We start from the raw sequence: 19,608 nt of genomic DNA on the forward strand, positions 1-19,608 counted from the left end.
ATTCTTTCTGTTTGATAGTTCAGCTTTCCGAAGTGCACACAAGGCATTCTAGTGAACTCTATCTAGGCTGAAGCAGACTGATAGAGCGTCATCTTTTGGGGTTTCTTTGGTTTGCACGAGAGCTGTGCATCATTCGAATTTCGGAACTTGAACAGAGCAAGATTTCACTGAAAGCAAAGTTTGGTTAGGGAGTTTGACAGCATCGAATATCCGACACTCATTACTGATCAAAAACAAGCTTGACGTTTTACCCACATCATGTGAAAATTGTTGACCTTTCTATCCGCTTTACTAGCGGTTCCTGTCATAAATGTTCGGACAACCTTGAACTTGCCGTGGGATCGAAACGCTGCAATCGATCAATTTAGCTGCGCTCACTTCAGGTAATTGCCATGCTAATACGGTATTACGATTGTTTTTGCTGTACACTGATTGCTTGGAGTATGGCTATCAAAATTCAACTTCAAAAGCAAAATTTCATAGAGGCACCCAAGCAAAAATCTAGCGCATTAAGTCATACTAGACACCAGCAATCTCGCGCTTTTTATCGGCTCATTTCCTACCATCCTAAATCAACTGTAGAATTACTTTCGGGCTGATTGATGGATGAGGCGGATTTGTACCAAAAAATGAGCAAATTCACTCATGGAAACCATCTAAAGTAATTCAACCCGACTTACCTGTTGTACATGCATGTCGGTTGCGTGGTTCTCCTTGTTGTTGTATCCCCCGACTGATACCTCCATAGAGCTGGCGGGCAGAGCTTCCATAAAATCAGGCAAGGCTTCTTGGATCAAATGTTTCCGCGCGACTACCGGACTATTCGAAATAGACTGAAGACAAAGCAATCAAGGGGATTCGTTGGCTTGTATTTCAACAAGGTGAACAAGTAACTTTGTTAAAACGTGTTGGTAAGAACAATCATCACCAGTTCCTTAGATGCGCTAAACATCTGGTAATTTGTAAACCGAAAGAATTCCAAGAGCCGTGAGAACGATCGGACTGACGGCCTCATCTTAGTTGGTGGTGAAACATCTGAAATTCAATTGCCAAGCTCGGCTAACAGACCGACAACCAAGCAGCGCAGCCGAGCTACTTATATTCCAAAACATTACCGACAGAAAGTGAAGCAGCCTAGACCATTGAGAAAATGAATTATGTGACCATTGACTGGTAACCTCAGCTAGTGTCCCTGAATGATCTGCAGATCATCCGAGCATTTTTAGAAGTGTGTTGCTGTAATTTATAACTAATTGAACCACCATTTTTATCCTTCTTCCCAGATATTCCAAAAGACTGTGCGAAGAACCCTTCAGCTGTAGAATTGATTCCACACAACTCTCAGGAATCTTTTTGCCTATGGATTCTGTTTATGGTTAGGCGAGCCGAGGCATAATATTTAAAACCGTTTTGGTCTGCTTCGGTTTTCTGCTCCTTTCCACCTGAATCACAGATGCCGAGCACCTGTCGCGTTCTTCTCGAGTGGACCAGTCACACGTTATCTTGGCTAACAAAATTGTGGCGAGTGGCACATGAATTCACATGCACACACATTCCTGTGCACCACGTTCCAGGCATGGACTCCAAACAAATCCTTTGACTGTCGGGCAGAAAAATGAGGAGGATAGACTGGTTCATTCAGTGATTCTTAGCTGCCGGGTGGTCTGTGTTTCTGTGATTGCACTTCCAGAAATTTCGCTTAGGTTTCGCTGAGTGGATTACAGTGCATCAGTAATGAGTGTACCTACCTGATGTGCCATGGTTTGAATTCCATGGAGCACGTGCGGAAGAATCCCCGTTGAAATATGCAGCTGTTTTCGCCCTCTGTGATCATGGCTGGGTGAATCATTGCGCCAAAATATCTCCTAACTTTTGCATAGAGCTCTCTCAATACTTGCATGCAAGTCATGAAGGTAGTGAACATGAAGATCAAAAAGTGAGTGTCTTATCTCGACAACTTCGACCACAGGATGATCTTTATAGGGGAACCAACCGTAAGTACGTAACTAGTTATCTAACTTATCTTGAAGGCCAGGAGAGCAGGGAGGCGTCACCGAGCAGGTGGACGTCACCGATATCGGACAATCAAACATTTAGCCATATACCGGTTTCCAAACCGGCAACCGAAAAAATCAGACGGTGAGAGAAGTTTGCTAACCAGCAAGTTCAAATGTGTACGGTTCAGATAAGCAGAGTTCGGCCGGCAGAGCACTTGCTGAGAAATCCGGTAGAGGATAGGATCCCCCCTCCGACAGACACACGATTTGCCTACACCAGTTCTACAATGACCACACCTTCAAACGCCCAAAAATTCTCCCTGAAACTTACATACGTCACATTGTGAGGTCCTTATAAATGTCCCTATGAACGTTCCTGTAAAACTAACTGGATATATTAAGCAGTCGGGTGTTGACTAATGCCTGCGTTTTCGGTTCCGAAAATGTAATATAAATTAAAATTTGCTTTACAACACATTTCGCGTGTGCACCCAAGATTGTTGTGCTACCTAATTTCGGTCTCTTGTACCGACTCAGTGAAGGCGAACACGTTTGATTCGGTAGCAAAGGCCTGTGCGCATATGACCACAAACGCACACTTTGTACCCTCACTTGCAGTCGACTAATTGAAGTAACATGATCGTTAAAAAACAGTCCACTCTAATTTGGTTGCGCTTTTTCGGCATACATTTGGCACACATCATGAGACGAGTACTGGTGGGTGCTTGTTCCGAAGCTCAACTTGCAATAAGTCCATCAAGTGAGGCTGGTTTGAAGGCGAGATGTGCTAATTAACATATTCGTGAACGGACTTGTGTGAAAATGCATAACTGAGACTCACAAACGTGATAATGTGCAACATCACTGTCTCCTATGGCTGCTCAGGATACTTAGAGACTATCGCGCACGCCCGCATTACCTGGTAAAATCCGATTGTCTCTGGCTCACCATTATTAGGTTACTGATCAGATTCGAAGCACTAATCCATCCAGAAAACAGATTTCGCATTGTTCACAGAGCAGTTCGGACTAATGGCCGGAAGGTACAGACTTGAGTAGTCCTGCATTTTCTTGAGATGCGCATTGCGGATGATTCATATTGAGAGCGAAACAGCTGTACAGTACTTCTCGGTTTTCCAGCATAGACTGGCTTCACTTACAGGAAGACATCTCAGTTGAAAATCCCCGACGCTCATCACGCAACCTACAAATAAGTCTTCAGAGGTTCGGAGCGGTAGATAAACAACGGTGTTTACTTCTGCTACGAGCCAATGGTCCCAGATCAATAAGTAAGCACAAATAACGTTAATTTGGGATGCATTAATCATCCTGATTGTAGGATCTCAGCTGAGCTGAAAAGCCGATTTACTGTTGTGAATCAAAGTGCACAGCTCAGGAATGTTTGAAGATGTTCTACTTATTGTGAGAAATGTTGTCCCAAATACTTTGTTTGGCAAACAATTGATCTCTAATCAGCACCCAGTGTTCGGAAAACTGGGCCGTGTCACATTTTGCCGGCGTATTAGGCCATAGAAGGCTGTCCCAAATGACGCTGCTCCAGACTGCTCGGCGACTTGTGGGCTTCTTCAAGGTGGTGTGTAACAAATGCAATTCCACAGGGTAAAACTATCGATGACGAGCTTATATTCTACTATATGTGCCGCACGACTGTGGTCCGGATTCAAATTGTCATTATTTATCCGGTTTTCCACACATTTCGGCTTGCTAAGTGGAATAAACCATGGCATGACATGCACGTATTCTGGGAAGCCAAGTCACGAGAGCCGAACTACGGGAATAAGCTTAACAAACGCATTCTGTGGTACTATATGTGGACAAATTCTGGCCAGCGACAACCAGAACGAAAGTTGCATTTTGGATTTCAGATGGATGGACTGGAACTTCTGTTGTGAAGATGTTGGTAGCTCAGGTAGCGATTCAACGCTTTGTTTCATTACGCTCCTAACAAAGTGCTGATGATGTAACCTCGATTAATGATGAAAAGTTTGCAACATCTGTTCAGCTCGGTGAACAAACCGACGACCATCTCAATCAATCAGTCAAGCAATTTATCAGCCGTAGGTACAATGGTCCTAGCTCCTACAGTTTCGAGCACCGGAAAGTGGGCTTGTGTGGGACATACAGTCAAGCCTTGGAAGCGATGCATATGTGGTTTGTTCGGGAACTCGGTAGCTACTCATGGAAGACGATAGCTTTGATGCATGAGCAACACTAACTGCGCGATTGGGCTAGTTCCGCCAGTGTCATTAACTATTGTTGAGATGAGTCCCGGAATCCCCACGGCAGCTGTCGACCCGAACAGGTTTACTGGTTAGTGTTTTCATACTTGGCTGCCGCGTCATACGTTGACTATCTCTCGGTCGCTTCTACTCGGCACAGCGCTGGGCGAAAAAAAGCTCTGTGAGGCACACGGTCTTCTGGCATGCAAAGTACCTGTGTTAACCAGTGTGATCCATGAAGCGTAAGTAATTAATTTATCACCGGAGTTTCCCTAATCCTAAAACCATCTGGCGTACCTTAGCATTGCTAATCCGATGTGCCCTTCAGACCTGACCAATGGTTCGGAGACACTGATGGTCAAACACTGTTGTACATCCGATGCACTTAGGGATCACGTTTCCGATCTATAGAGCAGTATGGATCTCACCACCGCAGTGTAAAATCTACCCTTGACAGACAAACTGACGCAACGTCGGTCCGACAGACGTCGGAGTTAGGTAAAAACAGTCTCGGCTTCTCCGATTTGAGAAATAATCTCATCTTTAGTCAGTTCATCGGAACTTACACGACTACCCAGGTAGACAAATTTTTTAGCCACTTCAGCTGTCTCATCTGCAAGTATGAGGTTTGGGTTTGATCCCACCCAATATTGTAGCAGCACTTTGCAATTCGCAAGCGTAAACCCATGCCGAATTGTCAGGCAGAGTTGTTTAGACTATTTAAAGTGGTTTGCAAATTTGAAGGGTCTGAACCAGAGAGAGCAATATCGTCCGCATGCTGAATGTCTCTAAGGGTACGCTCCTGAAATATTTTGACTCCCGAGGTTTCGGAGGCAGACAGAGAGATTTCAAGCAGTACAGCAATAAAGAAGTAAACAAATAAAAGGTAAGCGAGGGAAGCCTTGTCACACACCATCGGACGCGATGAACTTGGGCGAACGTTTTCCGTGTACTCGTACGTGCCAACAGGAGTTCACATACAGTGCCCCCATTAGGGATATAAATTTAGAAGGTAAACCTTTGATCACCAGACACTGCTAAAGTTGCTGACGATTGACAGAACCAAAAGCAGATTTCAGGTGAAGGAAAACAACCAACATGGGACGTATGAAACAATGGTGCTGTTCACATATTTCTCTCAAGGTAAAGATACATCCTCGGCCGGGATGACTTTTACGAATCTGCCCCTCCCAATAATCGATCGACCCACGCAAAATAATGACAGAGAGTACCTTAGATGCGACGAATACCAGGCTGATCCCAATATAGTTTTTGCATGACGTTTTTGTGTCCGTTTTGAAGACGAAGATGACAATGGAGGTGTTCCGTCAGACTGATATTCTGTGTTCGTTCCAAATCTTCTGCAGCATAAATGTTGGAATGTTCACCATGACCTCGCTCCTTCTTTGAAGAGTGCGGGGTACAGACCATACGCGCCAGGCACCTTGTCATGCTTTAGGATTGATAGTTCACGCAAAATACCTGTTGTGTGATGACGGGCTGAGTTAATGTTCCATTCAAATCCGCTGAGTACTTTTAGCGGTTATGTTGAAGGAGACCAGCTGAAATGCTCTCTGTAGGGTTCAGTCCGTCGCTCAAAACTATGATTGAGGGAGTGAATTGCTGTTCCGCCTTTTGTGGCCAACGGCCATCTACGCTATCCGAGCCACCAACATACCAAAGACCACTGAAAATTCCATTTCAGGTTTACTTTAAGTCCACATTAAGATAATGTAATCTGGATGTACAGACGAAACTCAGAATGTCCGATATCCGGGGTTCAAATCCCGACACGGTCATTGGATATGCTCTAATAAGAGCGAAACTCGAGTACAGTGCTTCCCTTTGGTGTGGACTCACCGGAATAATTACGCCAGAACAGGAACACGGCCGTTCAAATGAGAGTGGTGTGGCTATGAACAAAATACCTATCCCACAAAGCCCCAAAATTGAAACTCAGAATAGCTTGTACAAGTCTGTGTGATGTGCGACAAGGTGAGATATTTGGAATGCACGAAAGAGTCTGTGGGGTCCATGGAAGTTAAAAGTGAAACAGTCTGTCGCAGAAAGGCACCAGTAAAGGAATGATGACAAAGTTTAATTTGTGTAACTGGCTCAATTGAACCAAGTTTTAGGAAAAGCTGCTCGGAGCGAGTAAGTCAAGCTATTCATTGGGTAGATTAATACGTCTGCACTGACTATGCACTGACCAATGCATCTAATACTGTTCACCCAGGGGTGAAAATTCTTGATTATCATCAAAAAAGATGTCCCGAAAAATCGAGAAGACTGTAAGGAAAGAGTGTCAGATCAGGTGCGAAATGCTACTTCGGTTGAGGTAAATGAAGTTCATTGGCACGCACCTCTAAGAACGACGAAAATTCATTTACTGGAAACGAAACTTTGGAACGTAAGTACATTCGAATCTGGGCAGATAACCAACACGTTAAAGCACATTCAAAGCGGTAGCATGTTGCTTATTTAACGCATTTAAGATGTACACGAGATAACCCGCCTGATTCTACAGGTCATGAAGAAGCAAAAGTGACGGTGTGAAGAATCTTTCCACGGAGACTACTGAATGGAACGGCTGAAACAGTCACAATGAAAAAATGGACATGGTGGAACTTTTTGTAATACTGCCCCCTTTGAGGTGATTGTACCTCAGCATATTGTCCATGTGTTCACTATTATTTTGAACAATGGGACTGGTAACGTGGAATGAATACTGCCAAAACTGGTGCTTTGATCACGTGAGGTTAGTGCATAAATTTGAGGGCAGTGGAGAGAGGACTGCACAAGGAAGAAGTGTCTCGGATACTCCTGATAGGTGGTCTCTTAAAGGAGTTCACGGTGAAGCGAATTGGGTGAGGATACCTCAGTAAACCTTCTTCAAATATATCTCTGCTGGAGTGGAGTGTTGTCCCCTAGTAGGACTGCTCTGTTCTTTCTGAGAGTCGGCAGCAGTGCACGCCTCCAAATCCTCGTAAGAACTGAGAGTTTCACCTCAAAAAACTGTCTAAAGTGCTAGAAACGAATATAATAGCAGTAACTCATCTTGCTTCCACGTACAAATTAGGTGAACAAGATTATAAGTCTCCCTACACGCCTTTGAAATATAAAAAGAGAAATGATGACAGCCTGTTATGACCTACTAGTTATTGTTGTGTCTACATGAGCGAGGTAAATTACATTAATGGAAGAAAATTGCTTGACGTTCTTACTGGGGCGAGGCAAACGTAAACTGTGTCTGTGTGCATGAGTGTGATGTGGAGCACAGAAATGTGCACCAAGTCCAATAATGAAAATCGCAAATGTAAATCGTGGTTGTTTGAGATCATGGGACCACGGACAACCAATGCTTGCACCGAATGCGACGCGCATGCCTAGATAACAATCACTAAATCACAAGAGAGGTGGCAATACACGTGATCTAGTCATATGCTCCGTCACTTTGCAGGTGGTTTTATCTAGATTAGTAACCACACACCTACAATTTTGACCAGAAGCCACAGAAGGTCTTTAGAGTACAATGATAAATTACAACGAGTAAGTATCTCAACAAGTGGCTGAGTGACTCGTGGGAATCCCGAAGGGCATACGAGAATCTTAATATCTATGAGCTGGTCAAGCATTACTGCTGTGAATGTTTTTGGGTGCAGCCAAATTTCATCCGTTCATGAGATGGGGTTCCAGTGTTTAACTTAGGCTATCACCAAGGCAGAATGTTCATATGAACTGGACAGCCTGAATAGGTAGAACAAAATCGCTTTGATCTTCCGCTTCAGTCTATTTGAATAACAAATACAAACATAGCTCATACAGATGGAGCATGAGCTTAATTTTTTTCGAAAGCAATATAATCGCAACTGGTCACATGTTTGCCCTGTTTGTGAAAGTAAGACAAGTGACTCGGTAACTGGTGAAGCAGAAGGGACGCAACTATCACAGCAAGTTAATATGGTTGGGTCATGTATTGCGCATGCTGACTGAACGCCTATCAAGGAGAGTGTAGCTTCGATGCCCATTTCGGAGAAGTGACAACCTGGTTGTGGACGGAATATGATTTACCAGGAGGGAGTGGAACATGTTATCAAAAGCCTGGATGCTATTAGTACCGCTTGCCTGCCAAGATATGGCCCAAGTGGCCATCGCTGTACTTGGCCGAAGAAACTGAAAGTTATGGTGAAAAAGTGATACTAGTGATGGTAATGCCGATAGTTTCCATCCCGATCGTCCAATTGAGTGCTTGATGTGTAGATCTTTGAAAGTTGTGGGAATCTTGTTCTAGACCGGCCTTTCTGTTTCATTTTTCTCTATTGAGGCGATGGTACGGCACTAATGTTCTTCCCTAAAGTTGTTGTCAGTGATGACCATACAGTATGGCTGAGAATCGAAGTCTGCGTTTGCGGTTGGGCTGTAAATACTCACAAGGAACAGAACGCAGACTGCGAAACCCACAGCAAGCTTTTTTGTAACTCATTGCCTTTGTGAGCGTAAACAAGCAAACTCCGCGGGAAACAAAAAAAGACACCAAAGAGAAAGAATGAAACATCTGATATGGGACTGGAAATATGGATGAGATAAAATTAAGAAACAGTATCTTTCAAAGTATAAAAGAAGGATCCAGTTGGGATTCAGTTGTTGAGTCTCCCGTGAAGACTAAATTGGTAAACAAGTGAATGTATTTCGCTTTGACAGCTTTATTTATAGCCCACCAAGCACATCAGTACCAGAGATAACTTGCACACATGCATTTGAGACAGAATTAGACAACTTATATTAGCAGAGCGAAAATATGCCTCAGCTGAAACTTTCTTCGACAATAATGGTAACAATGCATGGTTATTACTACAGGTAGGGTAAGAAACTGATCATTTTATCGCAAGTGCATATCTACACACGATTTTGGTGCAATTTTAACTAGGTAGTCAATTAATTTGCGATAAACACTTGGCGCTGGCATGATAATCAATCAATGGGAATTCACCCCAATCTCCCGTTTATGATAATCTTCAAGTTAATTTGCTGAACAGTTCAGCTCTACGTCTCAAATGGAACAGTATTCAGAATGTCAAAGTTGTTAGTGACTTGGTCTGTTTGATAGGCCAAAGAAGGTTGAGATCAGTAGTGGATTTTTCGGAGTTTTCATCGACCACAAGAGTGACACTGTTTATCCTTGGACTTATTCTTTCTTATCCGTAGTCTTCTTCGATCTGAACGTATCCTATCAGTATTACGGGTTATTTTATCAGCATGCTTGAAGTGCCATCATTCCGTACGACAGATACCTTTACCAAACATCATGCGGGCATTTCGGAACACTTTGGAAACACAATTCATGTTGCGTGTACCATGTTTTGGCCTCCCCAGGAGGTAGAGACATTACCACTTATCTCCGCCTGAAACAAACTAAATATCCCCTCCTCACCATTAGTGAGATAAAAGGCAATAAACGAGAGTTATCAGTCTAGATTTAATCACGTAAGTGAGCGACACTATATCCTATCTAAGTGCGGGTCAGTCACGATGCTGAACGGTTTGAATTTCAAACTACCATCAGGAATGACTCGGGCACAGGATGTCATGGAGTTTCCAGAAATGCCCCCTGCTGATATTTTTCAGTGAAGATGAAACAACAGTAGAGCACTTCTTGGTACTTCCGCCTAGACTGATGTCACTGACAGAATGAAGTACCTGTTGAGCATTCCTGAATCTCCTAACTTCACTATCAATCTTGAATAGCCTTGATCTGCCGTTGCAAACCTAATGTATTTTGGTTCACCTATTTGCAATACTGTGACTGAAGCCCCGATGATCAACAGCCACAAATACAACGATGCACAGGCCGACCATAAATGTTCCTATCTGTTTGAACTTCAAAAAGCGATATGAGAATTTGGAATACAGTTAGTTCCATTTAGAATGGCGACTCTTATGGAGCATCCTAAATGTTCGTAAATCCCATGTACTGTTTAATTTCGAAATTTTGGACAAAACGTCCTGGATCCCGACATGGTCATTCATTTAGAACCAAGATGAAAAAGCCCAGTTAAATCCGTAAGTATTGTCGAAATCAGAATGTATTCTGTAGCGGAAAGATAGACCTCTTCTGCCTCTGATACCCTAGTTCAAGCATGATCACTGTGAAAATAGCAAGTTTGACAGGATCCCGTGGATATTGACGAACTGGTTTTTAGTTGCAATTTAATAGCCAGCGGGATAAAAAGAAGGTTGCTTTTAGCGAAATACATTCACTAGCGAACCAATTTGATTTTGTGGGACAGTTACTTGGATCCCAGATGAACATCATTTATGATGTTTTTAAACCACATTGCTTGTGTAATTAACTTACAATTGGTTGATCGCTTATTTGTTTCTTATAGAGATTACTCACGGGGGAAATAAAGGCTGTCTAACAGATGGCTAAGATTAAAAGATTCTCTACGTTTAAAGTTCCTAGAAAATCAGATTTGTTCTTCGAGCTTTCGCGTAAAACAGTTACCAATGGGGTATATGCATACATCTGTTCGAAAAACACACCTGTGTTGGCAGATAAATTGAGACTTGCGTTGGTGTTGAAATGTTCACCACGTGGAAATCCACAAAACATAAATCGTCTGAAGTATGGCCAAGGGTACCCAAATCGATGATAGTCGGGTTTACGGTGAACGAGTTTGTAATAAAAATCCTTGTCAGTTTCTGTGTTCAGGATGCTCACTTGACATGCTAACAATATTCAAATTTCAAATCGTCTGACTATGGTCCCCCTTTGCCCCATGAACACCGTACATCCTGTATGGATGAGGCATTCATAGTTTATCAGGTGCTAGACAGAGTTAGGTTCGAACAAGGAGCTGTTGGTTGGAAAGCTTCTCTTCACCTTCGGCCTAGACCACACCTATGCAACATTACCAGATTGAGACGAGGAACCTTGACGGTCCGTTATGCGGAGCGTGAGTGCGAACCACTTCAAATTTCGTCTAAGATCAAAAACTACCATTCAGACAAAATAACAGTATATTCTTGACAAAGACAGTCGGGCGCAATAACTCACCTGCCGTTCACTTGGTGAGACGAGTTCTGACAGATTTGTGACCAATGCTTGGCACAGCGAAAAGCGAATGAATCGTAGGCTCGTGTGTGTAAGCAAATGTGTGATCTGGAGTTGATTAACTAGGCACCATGACGTCGTTAACCACTGCTACATTTACGAACATTATAACAGGCATACGCGTGTGCACACACATAGAGTAGACACGTATACAGAGATGCACCCACGCTCACACACAATGTCAGCATTCTGAGAAACTCATTGATCTGAATCTCGCGGCACCCTGCGTTTGATTCAAAAAAGGCATTAAAAAACTACCGACGAGTTAACGAGACTTCACTCAAGCAGACTTTGGTGATTGTGTGCGCTGGTATGTGGAAGTCCCATAATTTGGCATACCTTTTCTGTCGCAATAGACCGAGATGCAATCATTGCACACACACACACACACCTTACACTCAAACCGATCCGTAATAATCGACGAATTGACTCAGTTCTGTCGTCAGATGTTCGTGTATGTGTTGCCACCAGTGGAGAACACCGCGGCACACATCCCAAACTACTATGTACGTGATTTATTGCTCACAGCATTATTCACCGCAAAAGGACCCGCATCTGTCAGAGAAGATGTCACTCGATAGAAATGCACGACCTGGATGCACTTTGAAATACAATGTGAATTCAATATGGCAAGAGTCTGTTGATTTTTACCAACTTTCACTGATAGTGCGGAAAAGACACCTGCTAATTTCTTTTATGAGCCATATACCGGCGAACAGGCTGAAAACGAATTAACAGCTGAATGAGTTATTGAAAGGTTCAATTTAAGGATGCACCATGAATCCAATAACTGACAGCTGACAATTCAGGTTCTTTTGTGTAGGTTTTAGTGATTTGTAGGACACTTGTTGTTTGTCTGACTTATCTGGCTAATTTTGTTCACCAGAACCAGTCGTTAACAGTTTATCCTCAGCACACCGCGATTGTTCGTGATGGTCTTCAACTAAGTCCACAAACAGTGGCCCGTGAACGACTGCTCTCATTCATCTGCGTCTTAACAACAAGTGTGAGCGATGTTTCAGGGCTATAGTGTTTACACGATTACAAAACCTGGGTTCGGAGCCCTGCAACTCACCTACCGAATCAGTCTTGAACACATCCCTACCCTTTGTTCTCAGATAAGGTACATAGTTGATCCGTCCATTTTTGCAGGATCATTTTCATCCTTTACGGGATGGACCTTCTTGTAGAGTATCTTCATTATGCATATGCACCGCCTATAGGTTTAAATGAGAGGGTAACTGTAGTATAACGTTCCCACTCACGTGAAATAGTTGCAGGGGATTTATCATCACCAAAACAGTTGTATTCAAACGCAATTATATGATATGTGGAAACTGAGTGTATGTTCGACGACCAATACATTCAGGCATGATATTCCCTCCATGTTTGCTGAAGTTAGACGACCGGAACTCGACCACCTTCTAGATGTCTTTAAACAGACTATCGGTCGCGTCTTAGAAATCAGCATACGTCGGTTACAGTCAATATTAAAACTCATGTATCTTGGTTCCTACAAGAACTGACCAGCGCTAAATAAGAGAAAATCAGTGTGGGCTCACTTGAAGCCCTTACCAATCTGATTTTGAAAGTGTGGGATGATCAAGTGGAATGAGTATAATTTTACTACCTTTAAACTAATCCATCCCCTAGTGTGGCTTAGGCAGTCATAGGTTCTTCAAGAGTATGTTGAGTTATAATTTACAGGGAACTCGTGTAAAAATGGCGTCTGAGGTATTCTGCGCGTGGTTGCCGTCCAGTAATATGCTCTGAGTGATCTACCCCGTTCATTTTCAACCCTCGAAAAACGCGTGCCTTTTTACGAAAAAAAGTACTGTACTCGCCTTTTTCGTATGCTGCTAAAATGTGTGGGTGAAATATGTTGTCATTTTTTGCTTTGATCAATATGCCATCCTTGCGTACCTCTAGGAGCACTGACCGCAAAATACCGTACTAAATCTCCCTACTTTACATCTGCAAGTAGTCAAAATGAAATAACGAATGATGTACAAAGTGCCAAACGTTAACGTTGTCATGCTATTGGACGTGTAAAAAGACGTTCCGGAACAAAATATGAGGATTTAATTTAATCCCCCCACGAACAGAATTGACATGTCAATGGTCTGTGCTTTGGATTGACCTTTGGATTTGCCATCATGGCAACCATGGTTGTTTGGTGATGCTCGCTGTGACTATTTCTTCTCAAACCGGGGCTGTCGGGCAGTGTGTACAGATAGCTATTTTTCCCCAAAAACTAGAACTGTTCATCAAGTATTTCCCGGCTTGTTTTTTACGGTCGTTTCATGAGTGAACTAACCGGAATCACCCTATGAGTGAATGTCGTTAGACGTAAGTCGATCACTTATTTAGTGAAACGCTACCTGTTTAATCTAGCGGAATTTCACTTTAAATGGTCACACTGCCACCCAAGTTATAAGAACCAGCATTCTAGACGCAGTTTGGGAAGAAGTTAGTGGTCTAGTTGGGCTCCACAACTTTGTTGCAAGTGCTTTATCACCAACACAGGGGACGTCGTCGGTGCGCAATTGCGTAACGGTGCAGTGATGGGCCTATGGCCCACGATGTCTTATCTATTTTTAACACATAAAAGATTGTTCAGAAAATATGAAATTTGGCTCTTCAGTAAACATCACAGTAAAATAAATAGTGGTCTGTTTACTTAAGTACACCCAAAAATGTCATTGGAAGCCCAACATCAGGAGAGTGCAGCCGTATTAACTGAAGCAGACCACTAATACGGTGTGTTTCAACAGGAGTTTGTAAAACCTAAATAGTGTACATCCTAATGTACATCCTACTGCTGTACATGGGTATAACTAAGGAGAGATTTGGTTTTGGGCAAGGCGTTCAGTGTTTGCACGTTTTTTAACGTTGAAAATGGGTTTGTTATGTCCAGTAGCGGTTGACTGCAGTGTGGGCATCTGCTGTGAGCTCACACATTGCTATATTACGAGGGTAACCAACATGACGAAAATTTTGGTGCTGGAGAGATCGCAGCAGATGGATTAACCAAGAACCTACGTCTTTTTTCCGTTACCAACTCCTAAGATCCACCACTCGTTTCGTTTACTTTTGCTATCTAGGTGAACAAGCTTAACTGAATTCATAATTTGGTCAAACATGAATATACAACGAGGAGCAAAAATTAAACAGGTGTATTAGGATTTTGGACAAATTTTATCCAAAAACCTTTAGTTACTCAGAAGACGAAATCGCGTGCCAACAGATAAGACAGGTTGAAGCCAGGAAAGGCTGTTGCACAAATACTGTCTTACGATCCTCTCTAGAAACGGGGTTTACTACTGCTTAGTCACTTAGGCTTTGTTGAAAACTGACGTGTAATTTCCATGAGATTTTAGTTGCTAGTCTCTACAGGACGGCCAGGTTGATTCGAAACCGTCCAGAACGACAGTCTCCCGGTCGGTTTGAAGGCATTCCAGTCCTGTTCACTGCGTGATTCTGAAACGCCGTATTGTTTTCCAAGTCCAATTTGCTCAAGCCACGTCACCATTCCACCTGGTGATCGTTCCTGGCAGTTCACAGCCTTGTTGCTGCTTGCGGAATTTGTGGAATTCATGTTCACTTCAACAATTAATAAAAATTGGCCAGCAATTTTTAAAGCCTCCGTGGCGCTACCTGGCTGAGAATCTCTGAAAAAAGGATCAACTGACCGTCGTTCGAGGGGTCGGGTATGCAGATCGCATCGCTAAAGCGTCAATACTTTCGCCTGTCCAGACCAGAAAATTCAGACGTACGCAATTGGAGTAGTGGTAACCTCCTCGCATCCGGAATTCACACCCTGGCATGACCAGGGATATATACTGCTGGTGAGCTCTAATGAAACCAAAGTCCGAATCCTGTTCTTCTCCTTTTGGAGTAGACCCACCAGAATAGTTGAGCCGGGACAGAAGAACGACGAGAGCGGTGTGAACGCGACGTTTACGCTGTTGCTTCGGTGTGAAATTCTAATATAGTCAACAAGGCGTCTCAACAATGAAGGCAACAAAACAAGGCGAAAAAATCGCACTGCTTTAAAATTCCACCCAAAAACCACGAGAACTCTGCAGGTATTGCGAAAGCGTGTACATACTGAACGACGCAGTTACCATGATTACTTCTACAGATGGCTTGATTGAGCACACTGGTACATCGTCTCAGACAAAAAAATCATAAATTAAGCTTGGTAAGGACCGAGTAAATTCTACATTCCCTATAGGGCTTTCATGTTAGTTGAATCAGGATACTCAGACAAAGAATTGTGCGACTAGATAGGCGGTCAGCAGTAAAATAGAGCTATTAGTTGTGTATTTTTGACCGATCACGGTCGATGTATTCAGTTCGGAGTTTCACCTAGCTGACATTTGCAACCTAGGTAAGCATGCGCGGCTACCATGGTGAGCATTATCAATTACAGCACGGCTAATCAATACCGATCTATCAGTTGATTTCCAATGTGCATTTTTTTTTTGGGGGGGGGGTGTATGTGCCGGACAACTGTACTTCATTCTTTGTGGTTTGGTTTCCAGTGTTACACAAAACACCCTGGCGCTATTGCCACGCACTGTTTGCCTCATAATTAGGAGAGCATTCCACAGCGAAGTAGACACTTCGTTGAATGACGTGGGCACCTTAGTCAGGAATCAAGCCGGGCTCAAAATTATTCACCAGGTAAACAGTCAAGTTGTGTGCAAAGACTTATAACGGCTATAAAGTGTTAGAGATATCATGTAAGGTCGCAGTGATTAGTAGAAACAACTTACCCAACCTTTGTTCGCGTTAGACAATTTGAAATTCAGTGGTCACAGTGGTTGAACAATCCATTCTTAGGTTGTGTGCAAAGTGAGCAGACTTATTCGCATTCGATGCTCGACCTTCAAACACTCTCAAGGTTGTTCAGAGTTGTGTGAAATCTCAATGCTAATTCAAACAGATCAATGAATCCCACATAATTCACGGATTGGTAAGTTTTTGTAAGCTTGTGTGCGTAACGCACATCAGTACAATTTTTCACTCCGGCAAACAATGGAGCTAATACTTGCCTCTGTCGTTGTCATGTTAATGATATAAGTCACACATGAAATTCAAACTATGTCAGACTATTCGTTGCAGGAATTTGCATGAAGGCAGTTTTTTGGTGAAGTTGAATGCAATTGATAGAATGTCGGTTTCGGTGAAGCAGTTTTGCACACGTACAGAGTTTTCAAATCTTGATAAGAGGCTAGATTGGAGCATTCGTTTGTATTTGGTAGTGAGCCGATAAAATAGCCAAGATAAGCTAGGCAGAGATGTCTCACGTATGAAGAAACTGCAAGTGTTTATTATCAACCGGATTGTTTGTCGCCTACGTTTGAGTGCTTCACTTGGGGTTGCCGTCTATGAGCTGCTTCATTTGTTGACCGATGCCCTTGTAATCTTTGCTTGCCACGAGGTTTGATCGAATTTCCTAACTGAAGAATGCTTCGTAGAAGATGAACTTAAATTCTAAATGACACCGTTTTCTTTTGGATACTGCGCAAGTGAGATAATTTCGAGACTGTCTTTTACATTAATGAATCTGATGAATATTTATTCTTTCAGATTGTCTGACACCAGGCATACTGAGCCCGTTTTCACGTAGTCTTCGATTATATCAAGTAAGCCCAGGTACAAATTCAGTGCTTAATTGATCACTGGTCCCATTCTTGCAAACTGCCGAAGGTCGTTGGTTCGGCAGAGAAAATACAGATGGGGCCAATATCGATGGGCATTCCAAACTGAACATACACCATCAACAGCCAAGGTTTGATTGCCATAATGGTCGACAACAGTTACCTCCTCCACTCAAGCCCAGTATCCGTTGGTCGGTCCTATGTTCCGTGCAATTGTTTCAACACCATTGTCGTTTTCTGGGGTTTTCGTTACATGTACAACTGTAACCGAACTTCTGGTTACTTTCGCATCCTCTCTTTCTGTCCGCGTGATACAAACATGTGCTCCTTTATGTCCTTTGTCGGATTTCCTTTTGTAAGCCTGTATACGCAGGCAAAATTGCTGATTCGCTATCCATCTAGAAGGACGGTAAGTACCTTTTCATCCGGGATGCACTCGATCGTAGAACAACCAACCTAAATTGGAAGTCGTCTTATGTTACTGATTTATAATAAGGTAATGTGGAGTTGAGGTTATTCAGATTGAAAATAATAGCCAAATTTAAGGTGTCGGTATTCTAATGCAAAAGGTTGTACGAGTGAATATGAGGTGCTATTCCGAGCCGAAAAAAGATAACACAACTGTTAGCAGCACATAGTACAGCAAGAATAGTCCAGGACTAACTGCCAAAAGGATGTCAACCTTATTCACAGGCCTACCAGCTCCAACCTTCAAAACACTTAAGGCGAAAAACCTCGTCATCGATAACAAGACGGAAAAACTCGAGCATAATCAGGCTAAACTGGTCAAAAATTCCGTTTCTGACAGCTTCGGCATTTTTGATTGGTGTGTACCCCCGGCTGGTTCAAGTTGACAGGGTGAAATCACTCCCTGGTACTATTCAATAGGCCCTTATTTCACATGACATTTATTAATAGATGCTCAACATCCGATGGTCAAATAACTTGACCTTTAAAAATGCACATGACTGTCGTGTAAAAAGTTGGAGAATTCGCATAACCCCATACCAGTAATGTTGCTACTAATATCCCAGCATTCACCAATCATACTAATGACAGTGATATAACGATCGACAGCCCACATAGTTACGCCCGAAATGTATCCTAGAGCGTACTATGTTTTGTTTCCGATACTTTACTAGGGTGAATTTTCCACGATATTATTTTTCGAAGAAACACTCGGTTGCCTCGTCATCTGTAGGTCAAACCCGAAACTACCTAATCGATAGGCAGAAGCGATTGAGCGAACATCTACCTTATATCCCTATGAATATTCCCTGTGGTCCACGCCGCAGTATAAAGTCCAGCTAAACATAGCCGTGCGCATATCAGAGACCAAGACAACCATATTTCATATACCTCTACAATAAAATGATGACAAGGTCAGTTCTTTGATCACGGAACGTCCAAATGGTAGAATTGAAATGCACAGGATATTGGATTATGCAGGTTTTAGTTTGTTCAGCTGATGAGTAGGCATGTGCCTTCATTCGAGCGGTTGTCTTACGCGGTGAGCAACTCAGTAGTGATATTTGCTCAGGAAAAGTGTCTCTCGAAGAAGGGCTGCTTTTGAATTACACTTCTAGGGACCTGGATGCTCCTGGGGACGTTCTCTTCCAATTAGGTTGGTAGGTTAGGAAAGAAGATAAACCGATCAGAAAATCCGGTGAGTAAGGATCTAAAGGACTGGAACTAGTTTTGTATGCAAGGCTGAGCAGTAGTTGTACAAAGATGTTCGTGTAGTACTTACGGCTTAGGGAACTCAGGTGCTTTATTCTTTAATCACTTAGACCGATTTAACTCATCAAATAGCTGACTGCATCTAATCCTAGATCATGTCGGCTCTACTCATCAAGAGATCGCGTCTATATCGGCTAAAACCAACACACCTTTGAGACATGGTTTATATCTATTCTGTCAAATTAATTTTTGTGTGAACCGACCGAGCTTTTGGTTGAACCATGCTAAGAGGATATCGTTAAGTCCTAGCTTTTGTTATGATTTGAACATATTCTAGCTAATGCCAGAGTGGCAAAACCTGTTCACCGACCTATGACACAGACTCATCTACTTCATCTCCCGTCTTTCGAGTGAATCCACTGTACCTCTTTTTCCTTTATTCCTCATCGATACTCGGTGCAAGCAGGTGCAAGTATTTCCTGTCTGTCTGCACTGGACTTCTCAAGATCCATGTCACTGGAAAATTCTTTACCATCCCAAGCTCACAACTATTTCACTCTGAACCACCTTTTCTATTAGGCTCGAATTTTTCCCTTTATCGGATCTAGCTCTCGTTTTTGGGTATGCCATTCCCATTTTAATTATACCTGTATGATTTTGTAAAATAAGCGTTTATGCCAGAATGCCCCACCTTGCCTCATCGAAAGTCCTCTTCGAATGTAGATAATCTTGTTTTATCTCTAAGCTTTTTTGAGAAACTATACCCTTATTTTAGAACAGTAAGACCCCGGAGACTGTGTAGAACATTCAGTGTTCTTGGATCTACAGACTGCTCCCCAAGCACATAGATATTGTGTATCTCCTCAGTCTGCCGTGACGTTTGTGTTCCATATGACATTTAAGCCTGTA

At 42.7% G+C, this 19,608-nt stretch overlaps 1 protein-coding gene across 1 annotated transcript in view; it reads right to left on the reverse strand.

Annotated features, from left to right (window-relative positions):
* Positions 1-19,608, reverse strand: part of T265_10678 (hypothetical protein) — a gene marked incomplete at both ends in the record, with an annotated part of 75,460 nt that overhangs the window by 22,187 nt on the left and 33,665 nt on the right. Inside the window, one exon of the mRNA XM_009177132.1 lies at positions 681-833. Coding sequence (XP_009175396.1) covers positions 681-833 — 153 coding nt within the window. The remainder of the gene's footprint in view (positions 1-680; positions 834-19,608) is intronic.

This window comes from Opisthorchis viverrini (assembly GCF_000715545.1).
Source record: "Opisthorchis viverrini unplaced genomic scaffold opera_v5_393, whole genome shotgun sequence".
Taxonomy (NCBI): domain Eukaryota; kingdom Metazoa; phylum Platyhelminthes; class Trematoda; order Opisthorchiida; family Opisthorchiidae; genus Opisthorchis; species Opisthorchis viverrini.